At 34.6% G+C, this 23,418-nt stretch overlaps 1 protein-coding gene across 2 annotated transcripts in view; it reads right to left on the bottom strand.

Moving 5' to 3' along the window:
- Positions 1-260: 260 nt before the first annotated feature.
- The window catches only part of MAP3K2 (mitogen-activated protein kinase kinase kinase 2), an 89,136-nt gene continuing 65,978 nt past the window's right edge, over positions 261-23,418 (bottom strand). Inside the window, exons 9-17 of one of the 2 annotated variants that reach the window (XM_070579596.1) lie at positions 22,580-22,659; positions 20,903-20,970; positions 20,653-20,745; positions 19,537-19,743; positions 17,902-18,050; positions 17,403-17,534; positions 13,916-14,045; positions 10,049-10,226; positions 261-9,279 (exon numbers count right to left, since the gene is read on the bottom strand). In XM_070579596.1, coding sequence (XP_070435697.1) covers positions 9,054-9,279; positions 10,049-10,226; positions 13,916-14,045; positions 17,403-17,534; positions 17,902-18,050; positions 19,537-19,743; positions 20,653-20,745; positions 20,903-20,970; positions 22,580-22,659 — 1,263 coding nt within the window. In that variant the 3' untranslated portion in view covers positions 261-9,053. The remainder of the gene's footprint in view (positions 9,280-10,048; positions 10,227-13,915; positions 14,046-17,402; positions 17,535-17,901; positions 18,051-19,536; positions 19,744-20,652; positions 20,746-20,902; positions 20,971-22,579; positions 22,660-23,418) is intronic. The other variant, XM_070579597.1, reaches the window with a different exon arrangement.

Here is a 23,418-nt window from a genome sequence, read left to right as displayed (position 1 = left end):
CTGTGGGAGCATCCATTCCTTAAACTCTGACAGCAGGCTTTGTTTTTAATCATTGCTCATTTCTGATTTGCGTAATCAAAGTGTCCAGAAAGATATGCTGGAGCGTGTTGGGTGGGACATTACAGACTTACATCCTGAAAAGATGTAGCTGCAGTGTTTCCAGGTCAGTCTGTTCTTGGTCTCCTAGAAAGTAACTGGCGCAGGCAAAGGAGGGACAGCAGTGAACACGCTGTGTCCAAGAGCAGATCTGGACAAACCAATCACAGTGGAAATAAATATCAGCTTTATTAACACTCAAAGTGCCATTCATTTATATTCATTCCATAGTCCAGAAGGTTACTTAGAGTAAGCCTTTGCACCACAATCTTTCAAAAAAATGAACATGTAGGAAAAAGCAATTTTCGTTGTGCTAATTATTGCAGGCCTTCATGCACAATAAATCTAAACGAAGACGTGTGCCAACAATATACAAATTTCCATATAAACAAATTCATTGATCACTAACAAAATATAAACATGGTTTCTTTCACATTAGATTAAAAAAAAAAAGCTATTTACCAGCAAGAAAAAACAAGTACATAAAAATTGTAAAACTCAGAAAATTTATACATTTTTACAAGCACAGTTTTGAATGAACAACACAAAGTCAAAATGTGCATGAAATGTGGCACATACCACACTGTATCTGGCTTCTGGTAGGTTTTTCTAATCATACTGGCTCCTTGTAACATAATAAACTTAGTGACATTCAACTTCAACAGTGGACTTTATTCCTAACACAAGTAATTTTACATGGTACCGCATACTAAAAGCAAGGTTTTTCTTAGGTACAACAACATTGTCAGACTGGAAATTGCCAATGCTTTTTCTGCCAGTTACTTAAAATACACAGTACAGTAAGTATAAAGACAAAACAAATGTATGTTTGGACATTTCTAAACCAATTTATAGTCAATTACAGAGAACCACAATACGTCAATGTATTGTTGTATAAATGCAGTCTGACCTTGCCCAGTAAGAGAAAAACTAAAAGTTGAAATCTTTGGGGTAGAATAAAGAAAATATTCAAAAACAAAAGGAGGACAGGCCAACAGCAACTGGAGATATAAAAGTCTTGATATCTCTTGAAGACAATTTAGTTTCTCACATTTATTCACAGCTCTGAGAATTGAGGCCATTTTAGTGGATAGTGTGTTTTTGCTACTGCTTACAACCTATTTTTTCCTCTTAATTTGCATTTCATAGAATCCTCAAGAGAATTCAATGCTCTTCCTTGCAAGAGTATTTTAATTGATATATAAGTAAATTTGCTTCCAATTGTGGAAATACAAATACATTTTGCCCGTGGTTAAAAACAAAATTAAAAAAATAGTTTTGATCAGCCAGCTGAAAATATATTCATATAGTAAATAATCTCTCAGAAAGCTTTTATATATATTTAATTGTTCTAACTAAACAGTACCCTTATAAAACAAGTTCATAAAAATGTAGAAATGAAATGAAAATAAGAAATTACTGGGATATATACATGTGCCTACAGACAGAAAAGGACATCTCCATACACACATCCCCTGATACACAGAGTTAGAAGCATACTTTCAACTTAGTCATGGGTTTTAGAATACATATAAAATGAGAAAGTGATGTTGAACTCCTGAGTTCTTCAACAAAGATAGAACCATAGAGAAGTAGACTTTGTAAAAGCAAGAAGGTCCATTTAAGTCAGTAATAGCAGTGCAGTTACTGATGGCTACATCTTGAAAAAAGTTAAAACATAGAGACACAGACAGTAGTTCAATGCACGCATTCACAATGCTCATACACCCATCAACAATTATTGGTCAGAGTAGTAAATCAGTGTACAAATTAAACATTTCCAAAAATGTGCAAAAAAGTCAACCTTGATAGGAAAAAAACACCTTTGTACATAATTATAAACTGCCCAGCATTCAACTGAGATTAAAAACATTTACAGAGAGAAACTAATAGATTAAATATAGAGAATTTAATGGCTACATTTAAAAATGTACATTAGGTCAAAGGGTAAATTTACAAATTGATAATCATAGTTTGCAACAATTAAAAGTTTATTCTCAAATTTATCCAAGTTTACTTTTATTTACAATGATACTTGAATTAAAAAAACCATGTGAAATGTAAGAGATGTCAGACATTAAAAGTATTTTTGGTATTAACTCTTTTATAATATTTCAGAATGCAGGGTAGCAAATTTTAAAACCAATAGCAATAGAAAAAATGTAAACCTTTTACTTACTAATTAAGATTGTATTAAAAACAATTGTTTGTTTTTAAAGAAGTATTCTTATCCTTAGACACTGTACCTTCACTTGAATAGGGTATATTGCAAGGGTTTGGCCCACTTTCTTTTGCCCATAAGCCTTTCCAGCTCAAATGTTTCCACTAATCTTCTCTTCTTGTTCCTGGTGGAAAAAAGTCTTTGGAAAAATGAGAATATGTCAAATCCATTTTGGAACCTAAGTATCTAATAGAGTTTAAGATGTAATTTTGTTACTTATCTCTCCCCTCCAAGTAATGCTAATGCTAAAATCACTAGTTACATATGCTTTTAAAAAATAAATTCTAAAAAAATATAAGTAAGTGAACACAAAGGTGCTTTTGAGTATAGTCACAAACTTTACTGTTCTCAACTGGCATTAATGGACTCAAAAATCCTTATTTGGGACAAATTCTGCATGTATACTGGAGAGCAGACCCTTCCTTATGTTCCAAAATGTCTATGGCACAAAGCAGATGTCTATCCATAACCTACTTTTCTTCACAGCGTTCCTGAAATGCCCCTCAAGTCAAATACAAGTTCATAAATGTTAAGACACCAGGAAGAAAGTATGCCACCAACCTGAGGCATCATATGTCAATGTATATGTAGAAGTGTCTGTGGCCAAGTGGCGTTGGTAAGATTGGCACATGTGCAAGCTCAAGTTCGTAATGTCTATATGATTCTGTAAGAGTTGAAGTAAATTCTGCATGTCTAAATGCAAACACTGAGCACCTGTCCTTTTACTTGAAGGATAGATTAAGATACAAATTCTACGAGTACCTGCTTTATCATTTTTATACTATTAGCTTACAGGTGGGCAGAAGTAACAGTGCTAATCATTTTGGCTATGTGTACAGGGAATATAAAAGCTTTGGTTTTAAAGTGATTCTGATAATACAGAGTGTGAATACAAACAAGAAGTCATCAGTCATAGGGAATAATAGTGCTCACTGATTTAATGTCTTTGCTCTTATTAACAAAAATATCATTACTGTCAATTAAAATGCACAATTATGAAAAATATGAAGAATTTACATGAGATAGGCAATACAGAAAATTTATTCTATTCTTTATATAGTTAAGACTTCTCCCTCAACTTTCTGAAACTAAACCATGTCCACTCTCACTATCACCAAGAGAAGATTCTCTAGACTCTCCTGAGAGCTCAGTACCATCTACAGCTCTGAAAGGTGAGTAAGGAGAATAGTTGGCCCTGACACTTCTCACACCTATTATGGCATCCTGTCCAGACTGTGGCAGAAGCCAAAGCAAAGCTAAAGACGACTATGAAGAAGGAACAGTGGCTTCACAGCATGCCTTCCCTAGCCAACCAAAAAGAGGTATAAGACAATTTCCTTTTGAACACTTGGTAAGCTAAGGAAGCTTGTTTTGATAATGTCTGGCAGAATTTCTATTCCAAAGAGTTCATGAAGAGCTATGCAAAATCACTTACTTTCTATTGAGGAATTATATATAAGCTCACTATTATACACACATACAAATTCAATTTTAATCTACTTTTAGCAACCAAGAGCTTGGCAATTTACAATAAATACCTTTATTAAACAATCATTTGTACTAGCTACTTGTGGAAAATGTGCTGGCATTCCTACCCGAGGACAATTACACTCATCCATCATCAGTAGGTCATACACATTTGAGTTGTTCTTCCAAGAACAGAGACTAATCTAATTGAACATTCATATCTTTTCTTCCTTCCCACCCCTGCCCCAACTGCAAACACACACACACTTCACAGAGAAGTAAGCTAGAGTTTTAGTCAAGATGTTAGTTAAAAAGTAAGGATTAGAATTTGCTATCCCTGTACTTCTTGCTCATTGCCCTAAGTCTCATTGCCTTAACACCTGTAAACCATTTAAAGGATCTCTTGAGGGCAAAAACAACCATTCCAGCTCTGCTATGAAAATCATAACTGACATGATATACAAAGAATTTGGACACTGCCAATGGGACTGAAAATCAAGTAATCAACCTGAAAAGCAATTTACTATGTCTCTTTAGAATTAGAATACCTCCTTATCTTAGGAATTCACACCTAGTGGAGACTGCAGTGTGTCTATCACAGACTAATGCTAACATAAAAAAAAAAAAAAAAAAAAGAGGTAGAAAAGGGTAGGAGGAGGAAGCAGGCATTAAAAAATGTTTAAGGGCCAACACACAGCCTAAGGCCAAATGACCTCTTGAAGCCTCCTGATTTTGGAAAAACCTTCATTTCGGTGGGTAACTTGAATTATTATTGATATAAAATAAAATTAAGGCATACAGAGAAAAAGGCACTGCCAAAAATTAACAATTAAATTGCTTTTCATTAACATTTAACCAATCTTAAAATTCAAATAAATATGAACATTACATTCGCAACAAAGGCCAAACTTAATATAAGACAATAAGGTCTCAAGAAATTGTTCTGATCTTAGTATAAATAATACTGTTGACAGAATTCAATTTCTATCAAATGCTTTGGGTATTTTAACAATTTAGACCAAAAGAAAATTTTTTTTTCTTTAAAAGAAACAGCAGGAAAAAACCACTATGCTATGTAATAAATGCCCCCCATTACTGGGACTGTTAGAGCAGAGGCTGGGTTTTGTAAGAGGGAGTCCTGAGAGAGAGGCTGCCTGACCTATGGGGGTTCCTCCAATTTGGGGATACTTTTAATTCCTGTTGTTAATGACATTTTAGTTTTTAATAGCCAATGATTACACAAAATTGCTTTCCCCTTACTTCATAAAAAATAAGAGCATTTTAAAATATCATTGCTAAACTCTCAGAGTTAGGGTATGCCATTGAATAAGTAACTATCTGTTTGCCCATGTTTCCTCCTAGACTGTGACCTCCTTAAGGGTAAATTAATTTAGTACCTGACACAATAAGCCACAACTGTTGAATAAGCAAATGAAAAAGATTCACCCTATTTAAAAAAAATTGATAGATTCCTATACTTGATTGACACCCGGTGATTTTATATTAAGCCATTGGTCCCTAGACCCGAAATGAAATCACTGGCACAGAACTCTGCCGTGGGCCAAGGAGTCTGCATCTGGCAAACATCTTGGTTTTTGCACCCAAGCTTGGTCGTCTCTATAAACTATTCAGATTTGATTTTCTTAGTGATTTCACGTATCTTATAACAACTCCATCTCAGCAATACTATAGGCCAGACCTGACATATCTAAGAGCTGAAGTAGCAGAAAGCTAAAGAAATAATGTCACCTTCTTAATGTAGTTTCTATTGGGAATAAGATAGACTCTCTCAAGTCAAAGCCAATTCAATTTACTCTGAAATAAGTTTTAATTGTTCTTTTATAGTTAACTGTGTGTAAACATTTCAATCTCATATATAAATTATGTAAGGTTGACTGTGCCTCTGAAAACTTTCTAAGGCAATAGTCTTTAACCATTTTTCAAGTTAGAAACATTCTGTAAATGAGGAAAATTTGAAAATTTTCAAGATAGTCATACTGAAAATTTCAAACTCTGTATATTTTTTAATACATTTTAAAGAATTACCAACCATCAAAATTTCCACTTGTCATTATGATATTTTTCAACCCTTTATTCAATACACTTTGTTTGCATTGTAAAAGATCTTATATTTGGTCCAAGCCTAAATCGTGCCATTTTGAATTTCTCAAGGCCTAAGTAGAAAGATTATTTCCTGAAAAGCACATATAAGACTGCTAATGAATCTTCTCCAGCACCAAAAAAGTCTGCCACTATCAAAGCAGAATGCATTTTAAAGGCACAAAGTCAGCAGTCTGGCCATCTTCCAGCCTCAGCAAAGAAACATTACAGTATAGAAGAATCAGTTGTGCATTTAAAAAACAAAATACACTTAGAGTCATCTTTAAAAGTTCAAATTTCATTTGTTGATCCATACCATTATTAGAAAAAACTGGAGTGTTATATTTAACTGCCCCTAATAGAGGTGTTTCCTTTCAAATTTTCTTTTTTAAATTTACTTTTGGTCTTCCATACCTCACCCCACTTCAAGCTTTTTTGTTTAGTAGTTCTTATATATATTAACTTTTACTGTGGTTTCTGGTACCTTTACAACTTGTTTGAAATAAATTCACATCACATTTTATATAGTAACTCTGTAAACTATTAGTCTATTTTTAAATCTTTACATAAAGAACAATACTTTCCCATAGCTAATAATATTTTTCTTATAAAACAAAGTCTTCTGCAGCAGTGTTAAAATAGTAGTTTCTTTTCAGGTGATTTTATTTTCTGTAGCATTTAGAAAAGAAAAAAGAGACTGAAAAAAGCAAACAGTTTTGCTTTGGGCTTCACAGTCTCCCAAGATTTCTCTCTAAAGAGCATTGTCTCATATTCTGCACTGCTGGTTACCCTGACACACCAAAAATGAGCCAAAAGGAAATCACAACCACACAAGACAAAGAAACAAAGGAAAAGCCCACTAGTCCAGATACCATGATCTTGCTCAAGTAGAAGAGATGGCTTCACTCATAAAAGAGAAATTATAATAGATCCACATCCTTGGGGACTATGTGTATAGCACAAGATTTGGCAGTTGATTTTCCAGGGGGAGGCGGCCTCTAATTCATATCCTTCCTTGCAGGCTGCTTCCTTTGCGTATAAGGGTATAGGAGAACCTTTGATGACTATATTTGTGCTTTGACTTCTTCTCAGACTAGCGAGTGGAATTTCAAATATTCCTACAGGGAATGCCAGATAGAACCTTGATGCAGTAAACCAAGATCTACCTAACTTCAGAAACAAAGTATTTTAAAAGAGTCCCTAAAGGAGCCTAACTTTTAGCAGGAAATAAAATACCTGAGTCCCTTATGAATCAAGGCATCACATTTAGGGCCTCTAGGAAGACTACTATTTTTTAAATCTTTAAAAACAAAGTACTTAGCACTTGCTTTAATATGCTGAAAAAAACTGCAAGTGGCCAAATTACTGATATCATTCATGTTTTTCAGTAGCACAAGTCCAGCAGAGATACTGGGACTTTCCCAGCTGTCTCCTTGCACTTAATATGTCCTAGAAATACCTGGCAGTTTTTAATCTTCCTATGAAGTAGTTATACTTTGTTTTGATATGCTTTTCTTTTCCCACAATAATGAATTGACTTTTGAGGAAATAATATATATAGACGGTTGAGTTCCATAGGCTCCATGTTTACATTCATTTTGTTTCTACAATGGAAGTTACTGATTCAGGTATAATACGCAGCTGCTAAGGACAGGATCGCTGTTTGCTGTTTGTTGAGACCATTCACCCTTGACTTGAAGCAGAGGTATCTGCTCTTGTAAAATCCTCATTATGTATTATATCACTTTCTCTCTCATATTTAGTTTTTGCAAAGAACTTGCTTTTATAAATGGCTGTTTTCAATTTTAAAGCAGGGCTATTTTTTTACATAAGGGTCTCTCAACTTTGGCACTTGTGACATTTTGGGCAGGATAATTCTTTGCTGAAGGGTCAGCGGGGGGTGCTGTCCTTGTGTGTTGTAGTTTGTTTAGAAGCATCCCTGGCCTCTACCCACTAGATGCCATTAGCATCCTCCTAGTTATGACAACCAAAAATGTTTCCAGGCATTGCCAAATGCCAAGTGAAATTTTCCCCAGCCCACCCTTGAGAATCACTGTTTTACATCATAACTGTTTTTTGAGGTGCTTTAGTATTTTGCGATCCTGAGAACAAGGGTATCTCATGACACTAGCTTTAATACATGGACACTGTGGGTTACACTCTTAGTTCCTGAAGAATGTTACTTTTGGAGAATTCAGGAGCCAGAAACAGGAAGATATAGTATACATGATTTTGATTATTTCTCCTTTCCCTTAATTTTGGGACTTTCCTCCTCAAGTAATGAACATAGTTTAAAATATACTAAACAACATTTAGTTCTTTTTTTCATTATTTCTGTTGACTGGCAAATGTGGTCTCTTCTACTGCTCACACATTTAATTAGAGCAATCTCCTTTTGTCTTTTAATTTAGATTTGCTCACTGACTCCCATATCTGCTTTAAAATAAAATAGTATCTCTCTTTTTTTTTAATCAGAAAGCTATCCCTCAAGGTTCATAGATTCCAGTAACATGGATCTATTATAGTGTATTTGCTTATTATACTGGTTAGGATTAACAAATAAACATACCTCTTAGAGAATGGTATTTTCTATCAAGATTCCTACTGAGCAAAAAGCTTGGTAGACAGAGGTTAGGATCTAAAGAATACAGATATAAGAAGGAACCTATATTCTTTAAGTTGAGTACCTACCCTAAACTTAAGTTTAGGGCTCAACCCCATAAATGAGGATCTACTTTAAATACTATCACTAAAAACTACAAATTATACATCATTTTCTTCTCCTTGTTTTTCGTGTCTCCCCATCACCACCATTCTGTCAGTGACACAGGGAAAGACTCTACAATCTTTAGGTATTCCAAACGATTTGTACAAAAAAGAGTGACTATGTACTAAAGTGCTTTATCTCTCTGAACCACATCAGTACATTATAAAAATTAAAAAAAAAAAGAAGTTTCAAGTTCTTGCAAGGGGAAAAAAAGATTAAATATAAAAAATTTAGGTTACTATTATTATTAAGCAAATTTAACCAAGAATCAAGAGAAACACTTTCCCTCTTGTCTTCTTTTCTCCCCCATCTCTCTTGTTTATAAAGAAGAAAAGTGCAGTCAGAGAGAAGGTGAATGAAGAGCCGGGAGCTGGGGAGAGGCACAGGCGAGGTTACCGGCTGCTAGTGATAGTGCACAAACATGTGCCGTAGGAGTTCATCAGCTGAAGGCCTCAGTTTGGCCTCTACAAAGATCCGTTTGAGGAAATCTCGAGTGTAGTCTGAGACATGAGGTGGCAGCTTTGGATTTGTTGGCTGAGTGGCAATTTTAAAGATTGCAGCCATTGCTTCAAATTCTGCCCAAGGAGGCTTTTCAGTTAGCATTTCTACCACAGTACAGCCCACACTCCTAAAAAGAAAACATAATAATGCATTACACAAACAATATCATGATGAAAGAAAGCAAGTTAACTACAAAATGAGAAACAGAAGCAAAGTCCACAAACATTTAAATACAACTTGATTTCAAGTTTAAAGTTTCATTAAAAGGTTATAATTATATAAAACTGTAATTTAAACATAAAAATCAATGAAAATACAATTTAATGATTGACTCAAATGGTTAGGCAAAGAACATATTCTTCTTATAATTTTATAATTTTTGCTTTATATAATTCTCTAATCTGACATTAAATATAATTTTTTGTCTTTATCTTACAAAGAATACAAACATTAGAAATTCTTTGCTTGCCTTTAGGTGCCTAAAATGAATATCTATTAAACACTTTTCTGGGTGAAAAGCAGGAAATGGCCCTTTTATGTTCTAACTTAAAATTATGAAGCAATTAAACATCAACTGAATTATAAGAGACTAACAATAAAGATTAATTACTTTTAAAGTTCTTCAGGGAAATAAAATGAAGATAGCTGTCTAATGCTGAAGTTAGCTTAAGACGAAATCCTTCCTAAAGAATGGAAGACAGGTGCAAGGACTCTATTTATTTGGTCAATTATTAAGCCTCAAAGAGGCATAATTAAAATGATATTAATCTTTGTAATCCTGACATCCTATTTTAAAAATACAGAGGATAATTTAAATCTGGCTCAGGAATTTCCATTCTGGGTGGAAATACCTGAGAAGACAAGTGTTTTCAGGTGAACCCAGCATCAAAACCTACCAGACATCTGCTTTTCGGCCATAGCCTTCCCCACTAATCACTTCAGGGCTCATCCAGTATGGTGTGCCTGTGACAGACTTCATTCCTGTCCCCGAAAGACAGATGGTTTGAAGCCGTTTGCTGGCCCCAAAATCTCCTAGTTTGACATTGCCTGTTGAATCTCGCAGAATATTTGCGCCTAAAAATAAAAAACATCCTCATTGCATTATTTTTACTGGCAGTTTGGAATATAACACAAAAGAACAACGGCAGAGAATTACATGGTACACTCTTCAATCCGTCTCCAAAATTAAGCTGCTTTTCACCAGTCACACAGTCAGTGCTCATTAAGGATTTACTACATGAACACTCAATTTTTCAGAGTCAGCTGTGTGTGCTTCAGGACCTAAGAAGGTTCTCCCACTTTTGAAAAGGACTGGTGGCGGGGGGAGGGGGATGAGGATGAATAAGAAAAAGGGGAAAACAGCTAAGAATGCGAAGCTCAAAGGATGAAGAAAGTGATAAGAGGCTCTTAGGCCCCAGTTTCTCTGTCATAAAGCAAGAAGCCCATGCCTGAAGCTTAGTCCCCTGAGAAGTTAGCTTCTCCTCAGAAACTTCCAGAGACCCTCATAATCAAAAACTTCTAGCACTTTTTTCTCCCTGCTATATATAACCTAATTGTTAGTTATCTTCATTTGATAGTTTTTCTTAATATTGTGTTTTGCTTTATATTGATTTTACTTCCCAGTTTCCAGATATATTTTAAATCTCTTCTAAGCAAGCTTTGAGCTTTCTGTTTTAAAATTTCATTTGCTTTTACAATAAACTTCGAATTTTATTTCTTATGAACTGACCTCGGTGGCCCGGTTTGCAGTGGTGTTTGTTGAGCTCTCCACTGTAAGGTGGCTCTTTCCCCCCTCTATACTGTACTCTTTGGAAGAAGTTCATCATGTGCAGCCCACAATCAAGGAGTGAGGAGTTATGCTCCAGGCTGAGTAGCTACATAATTATTTGGAATTATTTTGCACGAGGGAATATTATTCCCTCATTTATTTATTTGACCATTCATTGGTATCGGTAGGAACACATGGATACTTATTTATACTTGTGTTTATAATCCAATATGACTTTATTTGTTTTGCTCACGTTGTTCCAGCTTTGGCATTGGGAGCTCTTTCCATCGACATCCTGTGCCCCTTTGCCATACCGTGATCACTGTGTTCTTGTTTGGTTTTGGTTTGGGGGATGTTTTTAGCATCTTCTTACTTTCTAGCACTAGAAGATGCTTCAGGTTCAACTTGTGTATTTCCTGCATCAGTCCTAGAATCAGCCATTTCTCTCCAAGGAGCCCTGGTTCCTTTTAGTGGAGAATGGTATCAAAAACCAAGATCTAGATGCTAGGTTCATTTATTTTTCATTCTCTATTTTCCCACTTATTTATCATTTTTAAACTCAATCTTTTTTCTTGGGATTCTAAGTCTAGTTTCTATCTTATATAAATTGTTTCTATTCTCATTTTTAGCTTTTTCTATAAACTTTTTAAATAAGTGATTTATTTTATTAACTTATCTGATTTTAATTATCGAACTTCAACTCTTATTTTTAAGTTTTGCGTAACCCTAACCACATTTTGTATTAAAAAAAAAAAAGAAAAGTCCTTATTTGGCCTCTTATCCTTCTTTTGGTAAATGCCTCTAAGAAGGGGAGTGAATAGTGGAGAAAATCTCTCTAACAGGTCGGAGAGAATGTAGACTGCCATCCCCACTGTGAGCTCTGCACTTGTCTTTCTGTTCTCCCTGCAGATCCCCAGCCTCGTCAGTGAAGGCTCCCCAGGCCTCTCCGCAGGGGTGGCTCCAGGACCCCTTCTGCATGCCATCAGCTCGAGTGTGCCACAGCACCAACGATTCTCTAAACGACACCTGCCCACCTAACACTTCCCACTGTCCAATACTTAATGGATTCTGTCAAAAAAGCTACTGTCTCTAAAATATTTAACCAGGGGAAGGACAACGAACAAGCCAGTTTTTACTGGCCGTGAGCTTGGAAGAATAGTCCTGGGCAGGTCAGAGACAGGGAGAGCTATCTCTGGGGAGTAATCACCAATGCTGAACCAATGCAGATCCATATAAAGGGAAGAAGACAAAATGTGTGCCCAGGTTCCAACAGAGTTTTCTAATTTTTTAAAACTTATTTTGGATACGTTAAAAGCAAGCTATTTAGGAGACTTTTCAAACATACATAAAAGCAAATAGAATAGTATATGTACCCATCACCCAGCTCCAACAACCATCTGGACTATCTTCCCCAACCATACTGCCAGCCACTCCCTCTTCCTCTCTCATATTATTGAAGCAAATTTAAGACATCATGATCAATAAACAGGTCAGTATATATCTTTAAAAGATAGGAACTCTTATCACACCTAAGAGGATGGACAAGAACTCCTTAATATTATTAAACATATACTCAGTGCTTTTCACAGGTTTCTTTTCATTTTTGTTTTTTGGTGAAGAAGATTGGCCCTGAGCTAACATCTGTTGCCCATCTTGCTCTTTTTTTTCTCTTCTTCCCAAAGGCCCCCAGTACATAGTTGTATTTTCTAATTGTAGGTCTTTCTACTTGTGGCATGTAGGACGCCACCTCAACATGGCTTGATGAGTGGTGCTAGGTCCACAGCCACGATCAGAACCAGTGAAACCCTGGGCTGCCAAAGTGAAGCAGAGCACACGAACTTAACCACTTGGCCACGGGGCAGGCCCCTCCTATTTCTTTTACATCAGGAACCATGTCCTCATCCTCTCAGACTCACTAGTACGCTCCATTCTAGGACATGTGATCTGGCTCAGGCATTCTGCAGCAGATTCTACTCATTCACCAGAGACTGGTTAGGGATGTTCTCTTTGGCCTGACTATGGCCAAATTCAGGATGTGGCACACCACAAGAGGAAGGAAGTAAATACCTGGTAACTCATAAGAGCCCCCAGAAAGACCAATGAAAAATATACTTATTTATATATGTGTGTATTTATTATTCTTATTGACTGAATAAAGTGATCTTTAAATTTGGGGTCACAACCCCATTTTTATAGAATCTAACCTCCAGGTATGCTTTGCAGTACAGTTTTAAGCACTCTCAAATTTTACACATCTCCACCACTCACTTTTGTCTCACTTCATGCATTTACCTTACACACTGGATCCCTGAAAAGAGCTGAGTTTTTGAGTTTTAAACAGTGAGCTTAACTGAGTTGGAGTTCATCAGAGCTCAGTCTTAGGCTTCTTCCTCCCTTCTTCTTATTTTCTCCCTAGCTAAGAAGATCCATTCCCATAGCTTTAAATATGATCTGACCATAAAGGACATCATCATCGCAGCCAATGTCTGAGTGATTTTTAGGTGTAGGCACTGTTTTAAGCATATTATATGCATTAACTAACAATCTTACAAGAATCCTATGAGTTAGATACTATTATCACCCTCCTTAAAAATGAGAAACTAAGGCATAAAGAGATGAAGTATCTTGTCCAAGGTCACACACAGTTAGTGATGGAAAGAGCACTGACTTTGAATCAGGCCATCTGATGTCAGAGCCCCTACTCTTAGCCACTATACTCAAATGCCTATGCTCTATGAAAACACTGTGTCATTCTTCTGATGGTTTGAACTTTATTAATTCTGTGAACCCCCACAGGGGAGCACTCATTTGTGGAGACCCAAACATCAGGAGTAGTCAAAATATTGACTGAGTCCGTAAGAATGCAGAATTGTTTTCCTATGGCATTTTAAAGGTGGATATATTAATTTAAATATTAAATTCCTTAACCATATCACTTGTTTCATTCACATAAAAACAACCGTGTACTTAAAATAAAAAATACCTCATTACTTACCTTTGATATCTCTATGAACAATCATATTACTGTGCAAATAATGGACACCCTCCAGAATCTGACGAGTGTATTTCCTAGTCACATTCTCAGTAAGAGCTCCATATGCTTTTAATTGGTCCTTAATTGAACCCTAAGATTAAAAAAAAAAAAACTATGATATGGTCTGAAATGAAAGCGACTATTAAATCTTTATTTTTAAAAGAATCCTAGTTCATGACTGAGAGGCTTTGGTTGGAGAACACAGGAATTCTCAGCGAGGACATTATCTACCATCTAATTTAACACACAGCTCTACCGTATTCCCTGACTAGAGCTGTGGAGGAGCACGGGTCACAGCTGAAGGAAGTCTTCAGAACTATTTTTTGATAGATCATCTTGTTTCTATGAATATGTTAGTTCTATTTCCTATTCCTTTGCAATCATGTTTTTAAAAATTCTCCAGTACTTTTATCTTGCTTTTTTGCCATGAATATATTTTTGTTTTTCCTACTTGCTCTTCTATATACGTCTTACTTTAATTTTATTTATTTTGTTCTCATTCTGGTTTTAAAACAGTGTTTTATTGATATTTGTTAATTCACTTCTCGGAAGAAAGAATGGGTATAATTAGAAAATTAAGAACTTATATGAGATGTTAGTTTTTCCTTTATATACGCAATATTCTAGTTCAAAACATGAGAAAATATATTAAAAAGAAATTTCAAATTTTCTTAAGTGGTTTTGTTTGGTTTTTTTTGCTGAGGAAAGTTTGCTCTGACCTAACATCCCAGGCTGCCACAGTGGAGAGCACCAAACTCAACCACTGTGGCCACGGCTGGCCCTGCCGTGCTTTTTTAGGGCAGGATGAAGTGCAATCTCAGGTTGCTGAATCCATGTGAGGTGAGACATAGGCACTGGAATTTTGAAAAAGCTTCCCTACTGATTCCAATGTGCAAATATGATGCATAATCACCACTTTAAAAGATGGACATAAAGTGCTTTATAAAGGATAAAATCTTTTCTTTTAAATCGAGACTATATCCAAATGTTTCTGCTTTTCCTTGAATGTTGGTAAACTGTGTACTTTGTCATATAAAAGTAGATCATTGGATTTTATAGGTTTAACCATTTGCCGTTTCCACTATTCATAAGCAATCCCTGAAGGAACAAGCAGGATATAATTCTGCTGACCCAAACTTGCCGTGTGTGTGTGTGTGTGTGTGTGTAATCAACAGTCCAGGTACTGAAAAGAAAGTTATGGTTCTAGTCTGAAAGTAGTTCTAGATAAACTAAGGAATGGAATATTATGTTTGGGAAAATGAAGAATGGAATGACAATTTTGGCAAAGCTTGAAGCTAGGGCATAAAGGGGTCCATCATACTAAATTTAATGAGAGAAATTATATAGCATCATTCACAAACTTGGAGATTCACGAAAGACTAGGAACATAGATGTTTAGCCCATAAATGCCCTGGGCTTGCCATATGTATAATTTATTTAGATTGTCGATGAATTATTATTCATTTAGTAACATGCTTTTCAAATTCCAGGAAGGATGACCCATACTTTGAAGACACAGCTGCCCTTAGAAAACCAAGTGTAGCTAATGAGAAACAGGATCTAATGCCTCTTCCTGAAGTCCTGGTTTAGTCTTAAGACAGCTAAATATATAAAGATTACCCATCTCCATCTGTGATGTAAATCAGTTCTAACCAATTAACAATTTCAATTAATCTTATCTTCACAATCTGGATCACTATTCACCCTTATTCATAATTACTTTCTATTTTTAATTTAAATATTCATTGGACAAACAGTAATGGAAATCTGAATAAAAGACAAAAATCAATCACAATCCCAACATAACACATTTTCATTTTTCTGTTTCTTCTATCCTTGTCCAAATACAGATACTTTTAAAATATAATCATTTAAAAAGACTTTTATGTATATTCTTTTTCTCTCTCTTATTATAAGGACTTCCTCCAACTTTTCTACATAGCATTCACAATTTTAATTTTAATATATAGTCTCTTAGAAAATACCATAATTTACTTCCATGTGGGCACTGATATTTTCATTCTTTTCCATCACAGATAATACTAAAAAAAAAATGTACACAGTTTTCTTTGTCTTTTGAATTATTTCTGTAAAATAAATTTCTGTGAGAGTACCAGGTCAAAAGGCCTCAATATTTTTATGCTCTTTAATACATCCCACCAATTTGTTTTCCAAAGGGGATTTTTTAAAAAAAACCAATTTCCATTGCCAACATAATCTTTGAAAATAAAAAAGTGCAATACTCAGTAACAATGACGTCATTATAAACAATTAATTATTCATGATGATAAGAAACAAAGTTTACTGTTGCTCTTGTGACACTGAGAATGGTTAAAACCATTACTATCAGATACTGATCCACAGTTTTATTGATCTATAAGCTTAAATTGCAACCTTGTACATTCTACATACAATTCTAATAAGCTACTCTCCCTTAAAGACCCATAAATCAAACCTTTTTTCTAACATATTGCGTATTAAATTATGCAAGTGAATGTTATTTTTAAGTGAGTAAATATACCACCATCTTGAAAATCATTAGTATTAGAATGTAGATACTAAAAATAACATAGAAGGAATGACAGAGTTTGCAAATCACATTTTGTAACTCCTAATGAAATTAATGACTCAGGCAATGATTATCAATTTGTGTTAAAAAGCATTAGGTAGACCGTTGAAAAGGAACTAGATATGCCTATGTGCCACTGCTGTAGCTCAGATTATTTTCTGGTCTTCAGGAAAAAACAAAACTTCACAAGAGAGGAATTGGGATGTTGATCACCCTAATCTAGCACTCAATCTTAGAATCAGTAACAGTGGCACAATCAGCAACTGTATGTCTCCTAATGGGATACAACACGAAATGCACACATCATCTATGGTGCATTCTAATTAAAAAAAACCGCTGAATTTGAATCTGATTTAGACTTTAGATCTAACTTGGAGTTTACAGGAAATGAGGGGAAAGGAACAAATTAAACACCACCATGAGGATGCAATTAGAGAAACCTATGAGATGAGACTGTCAACAGAACGACTAGCCTGGTCTCTTTGTCAAATCTATGTCATGCAAAAACTGTTCTAGAATAAAAGATGAGTAAAGGACATAATAGCTAAATGTGATGTGTGGTCCTGGGTAGTATCCTGGTTTGGGTAAACCAACTATTAGGGATATTTCTAGGGTATTGAGGGAAATCTGAGTATGGACTACTATGATGGCTGTAACCTATTTTAGTATACTTCAGCAATTTAAAAAAATGAGTTAAAAAATACAAAGATAGATGAAAAGGATAGAAAATAAAATTATATTACCCAACTCTAATTTAAAATTCTTCTAAAATGTCCTTAACTAGGTTTAACATTTTATAATCAAAGTTTTGTTGTTTTTCTTTCCTTAACTAAAACTTTAAATAGAATATGTCTATTTTCAGAGGATGTACTAACTTACCCCTGGCATATACTCCATAAATATGGAAAGTGTTTTTTCCTGGGGATCCCTCAAACAGCCATAATACTGAACAATTCGTTCATGCAGCAAGTTTTTCAACAACTGAATTTCACACTCAAGTGCATTTACTTCCTGAAAGACAGAACTCACTGTTAAGTCTTTACAGCACTATTGGTAAAAGCAAAAAATTCGAAATTCATGGACCATTGGGTGATTTCATTCTGAAATTTTACTTCCCAAGGAATAAGCATTTTAAAATCTCTAAAATAATATTTCTATAGCAGTCCTTGATGGTATGCTAAAGCAACACTAAACCAGATTAGGAATATAACTGAGTACTAAAAGAGAAAAATCCACAGTACAAAGTAGATAAATATATCTTACTATCTGTTTTGCAAATAATTTGTATTAAGGAAAAACAAAAAATTCTACTGTGTGTTATATTTTAGTAAAAATGCTTCTAATGATGTGACAGAGTAGCTTGTGTACTGATTCTTACCTTGCTGGTCTCAGGACTATCAGGGTCAAATTGAACTTGCTTAACAGCCAATTCTCTTCCTGTATCGACATCATAACAGAGGTAGACCCTGCCAAAGGCTCCCTGGCCAAGCAGTTTGCCCAATCTCCAGTTGGTTGGAGCACGAGGTGCTAAAAAAGAACACTTTCTTAAAATGGAAAAGCCAGATGGCACACAAATGGTTAAGGACTAAATGAGTATACTGCAGTAGTGATATCCTTAATTGAATATGCGTGGATACAGGGAAAAATCAAGATCATCCAAACTAATAATGATCATCATCTTTGAAAATTTTCCTCTTTAGGCAATTTTCCAAGAATTCTAAACCCAAACAATGTTCCTATCCCCATGATTCACTTTTGTCCCCCCGATTACAAATGTAATAGCATCTCTCATTCAATCTAAGACGTCACTGATTGTAAGATGCACTATTTCTAATCTTTATTGCAGCAATATGTGAAAGTTTTTCATTTGCCTCTGATGTAGAAAGCCAGAAAGAGCAACTCTCTCATTCTAACAAGAGAAAACCTTGAAAGCAGCCAGAGGGAAAAAACCATACTACAGACAGAGTTATAAAGACAAGAATTACAGAAGACTTCTCAGAAAGTATACAAACCAGAAGACAATGGAGAAATAATTTTAAAGTGCTGAAAGGAAAAAAAAACTGCCCAGATGTCTATACCCAGAAAAAAAAATCTTTCAAAAACAGAGAAATGAATATCTTTTTCAAACAAACAAAAGCTGAAAGAATTTATTACCAGTAGACTTGTATATGAAAGGTTAAAAGCAATTCTTGAGGCAGAAGGAATTTGATACCTGACAGAAACTTGGATCTGCATAAACAAAGAGCTATAGAAAAAGGTAAACTGAAGGTATACATAAAAGACATTCTTCTCTTATTTTAACCACTTTAAAAGATAGCTGTCTAAAGCTAAAATAACAGCAATGTGGTGTGAAGTCACAGATGTAAAAATAAAATATGACAACACTAGCACAAAAGGGAAGAATCCAGAGTATGGAAATATTGCTGCAATAAATATCCTTGAGCATGAATCTCTTTATGCTTTGCTTACGTGATAAAGTCCAAATCCCTCACAGTCTGGCCTTAGTTACCATTCTAGTCCTATTCCCACTGTTTCAAGTAAGACATCCTCCACTTCAGCCAAAAATGAACTATTCCTCATTTACAGAACATGCCACAGCCTCTTGCACATGTCACCTCCTTAACTGGTGAATTCCCATTCACATTCAAGATCTAGATTAAATGCCATACTATAATTATTTCTCCACACGTCATTCTCCCCATTAGACTATATCTTAGAGATCATATTTGAAATCTTAGTACTAGGCACTCAACAAGGATATGTGGAATGAATGAATGAAAGACTAACTGGCAACAATTTTCCTAATAAAAGCCAAGGACAGAATCATCTACAGAATTAGCAGTAATACCATGCCTATACCTGACATTCCAACCACTTTTAGAAATACTATTTTTGCCTCTTTTGAGAAGATGGTATCACCCTGAGGACTGGCTTGGTATTTACTCTCTTTAATACCATAAAATTCCGTAGAAGTGCTGCTGTGCATCTCACTGTGCCAGTTTCCATGACTTACAGCGGCTGGGCGGGCTGATGTCCATTACAGTCAAAGTAGGGTTGTCTATGTCACTTCCCCTTCTTCTTATTCGAGTGTCATCATACTCTGGGGTAAAGATGCTGCTCCCACTACTAGTGCTTAAGGAGTGATCAGTAGGACTGAAACTCACAGGAGACCGGAAGCTGGTCCCCTGGGTTCTTCTAGCTCTTGGAAAAGTTTTACGACCTACAAGATGAAAACAGAATTACCTTACAACTTTTATTAGTATGTTGTATTGAAAGTATTTAAAACTTGCAACATAAGGAGCAGAAATTTGTCCTGTGACCAGGCTAAAAAACTGAAATAGCAATGATTATTTAATTATACGTTTTAAACTTATGAGTAGTATTTTTTAAAATAGTTCAAGGAAATATTCTGGTTAACATTGAATCATGAAGTCATAAATGAAAATACGAGAAAAGGTGAAAACAGAAATGAAGAGAAAAGTGGGGGAAAAAGAAAGGATCTGAATACAAATTCAAATAATCTCTTATATTAAAATACACAAACATTCATAAAATCATAGCATTCTCTCACTTTTGGATAAAAAGGAGAAAACTATATACATTTTATTCTCATTTCCAATAATGACTTAAAATATAATACAAAAACTAGAAAGTTTATACATAATAATATTTTTTCCCTTAAAAAGATAATTCAAGTATGAATTTCATCATCAAGGAGTAATTTTCTACTTAATATCATTTTTTAATTACTCCTTTTCATCTAAGGGAAATTAAGTATTATGAGGTAAGTTGGCATAAAGCTGTTATTATAGTTTTAGTTATCCGATTTCTCTAAATAAATTTTTTTAAGTAGAAAACTAAGTGATTTTTTTGTTTTTCGTATTTTTATTATTATTATTTTTTATTGAGTTAATGATAGGTTACAATCTTGTGAAATTTCAGTTGTACATTATTGTTTGTCAGTCATGTTGTAGGTGCACCACTTCACCCTTGAAAACTAAGTGATTTAGGAACAATTTATTTCTAACGGTATTAAATAAATACCAAATTTTTTAAAATTTATTTTTATTTTGATTACTTTTGATATTTTTAACAAACTGTTCTTGTGGTCTAATTGCCAGAAACTTACCATCATTATAGTCTTGATGGTGATATGAAACATGATACCTTCGTGGATATGTTCCTCCTTTTCCAAATTTCTCAAAGATAGGGTTATCATAGTCTATTAAGACATATGAGAGAATTATATTTTATTAAAAAAAATAAAAAATATTTCTAATGATGAAAAACACATTTACACATTTTTATTTTTTAATTTCCCTCTCCCTCCCAGCCAAAACATTATTCAATACGTAAACATTTAGAATGTAGAGTCTAACCTGAAAATTCCTGATGATTATCTGGGTAGCTCTGTGCCCTAGGCATTCGTGATTTCGGATAGCTCTCTCTAAAAGAAAATGTCACATTAAATTAAGAGAAAGTATGTACATAAGACATTTTAAAAAAATCTTTATGCAATATCAATATTGATCTGTATGTATGTGTGGAGATACATATATATATATATATATATATAAAGGAGCTCACTCTGAAATGTTAACATAAGTGAAAAAAGAGAAACCTCTTTAAACACTTATTTGGTACATGTGGGCAAAGAGCCTGGCTTTTAAAATTAACCCATAGAGTATAGTGGTAAGAATGATATATTTTGGAATTAGAGAGGTTTGGAAACACCAGTGTTTCAATCCTAGCTCTGTCTCTTAACTAGCTGTTGCAACCTTGGCAAATCACTTCTCTGAGACTGTTTCCACATCTATAAAAAGAGATAATAGGGCCAGCCCAGCGGTGTAGTGCTTAAGTTTGCATGCTCTGCTTCGGTGGCCCAGGGTTAGCAGGTATGGATCCCATGAGCAGACCAAGCCACACTATGGCAGCATCCCACGTAAAACAGAGGAAGATTGGCATAGGTGTTAGCTCAGCGACAATCTTCCTCAAGCAAAAAGAGGTGGATTGGCAACAGACGTTAGCTCAGGGCAAATATTCCTCTCTCACACACACACAAAAGATAATTTCTAACTCATCAAGTACATATATATATGGGTTTATATATATGTGTGTATGCATATACACACAAACACACACATATACATATACGTATACATATGTAAAGCGCTCAGGACAGTGTTTTTCAAATATTAAGCACTCGACATACAGCTTTCACATTACTATTTCCCTGAATTTAAGTGTTTTAAATATCTATCTTGAGGTAGACAGGGGCACAAAGACTTCATGTATACAGGTAACAGAAAATTAAATGTATATCCCCATACAACATTAGTTCTATTTCCAGAATTTGCTTTCATAAAGCAATCACAGAGGAGACTAAACAGGTAAAGATGTTAATAAAGATTTGACTCTGTGTGCTACAGGGTAATTTTGTGTGCTACAGGTGAACACTATCCTATTGAGACCAGGAGAGAGGAATCACTTCTAACAAAAAATTCACCCTGCAACTTGACCCAGTTTATATTCCTGAACAGCTACTTCACAAAAGCCCTTAAGTTTTAAACGACAACCAACATACTGGGCCGCAATTTCCAAGAATGTTAAGTTATTTATAATTTAGTACCAGGATGAACATAATCCTGAACAGGTGAACAACTCAAGAAATCTCCAAAATCAAACACAGTAACGAAAAATTTGATAGTGGTTTCACCAATACAGTTTTAAAAGTAAAATGTACATAAATTCTAAGTTTACATTTAGCTTCAAACACACAATTTTGGCAAGCAGGAATACTCAGAATATTATAATCAGATATCATTTTAACTAATACAAATACTCAGTCCCATGAGGTTAAGGGATTTGTCAAAACTGTCAAAAATTCATTTGCCATAAGTATAGACTAGTATCAATTACATTCCTCTGAATGTAGCACAAAACAGTTGATAATTCAACATGCTATATATATATATATATATATATATATATATATATATATATATGCGCTTATTTACCTACATATATTTAAAAACAAAAACCACAATCAACATTACCCATCCAAAGGACTATCAAGTGATGGACAACTTCCTGAGCCAGAATTTTCAGGGCTGCTTAAAGATAATGGGTCCAACATCTAGAAAAATGAAGAGTTCCAACATGATTCAATGTGATATACCAAGAAGTTACTGTTTTTAATCTAAACAGCTTTATTGAGATATAATTCATGTAACGTAAAATTCACCCATTTAAAGCATACAATTCAATAGTTCTTGGTATATTGAGAGTAACCCTCACCACAATCTCAAAACACTTATAGTTCTCAAAAAAGAAACCTCCTATCAAACAGCAGTCACCCCCCAGAATTACTCATTTTTAAATGTTTTAAATGTAGTTGTCCCTTGTTAGGTAGGCTATAACTTCAAATTTTCCTAAGAGAAATATATTCTTTCTCTATCTGGTCTATTAGCTAAATAATTAAAAGCTAAAAGATTTCACATAATTTTGCTTACTGAAAACTGAACAATGGCCCCACTCAAACTGAGACTAATGACACCGTGACTGCTACATTATTAGAAAATGTAAACTCCTACAATAGTATAAGCAGCCAAGGTAATGTAAGGAAACAACTCCATGAAAATACTTCCACGCTAAAAAACTTTTCAAAACATTTTAAAAATTAAAAAACATTTAAAAATGTTTCAGAAAGTTGACAAACCCCAGTTTCAAAAAGTTAAATATTTGTAGTCTCAAGTGTTAATGAAAAGGTCTGAATGTTAATTGCAGGATTATGAACAAATGCATTCCTTCATTTATGGATGAGCAATATAAGAAAATCCGGCTTTCTTTATACATAAATGCACAAAAGCAGATGAAAACTAGTGGGCATTTTCCT

Source organism: Equus przewalskii, chromosome 17, assembly GCF_037783145.1.
Source record: "Equus przewalskii isolate Varuska chromosome 17, EquPr2, whole genome shotgun sequence".
Lineage (NCBI taxonomy): Eukaryota > Metazoa > Chordata > Mammalia > Perissodactyla > Equidae > Equus > Equus przewalskii.
This window is presented reverse-complemented; position numbering and strand designations above follow the sequence as displayed.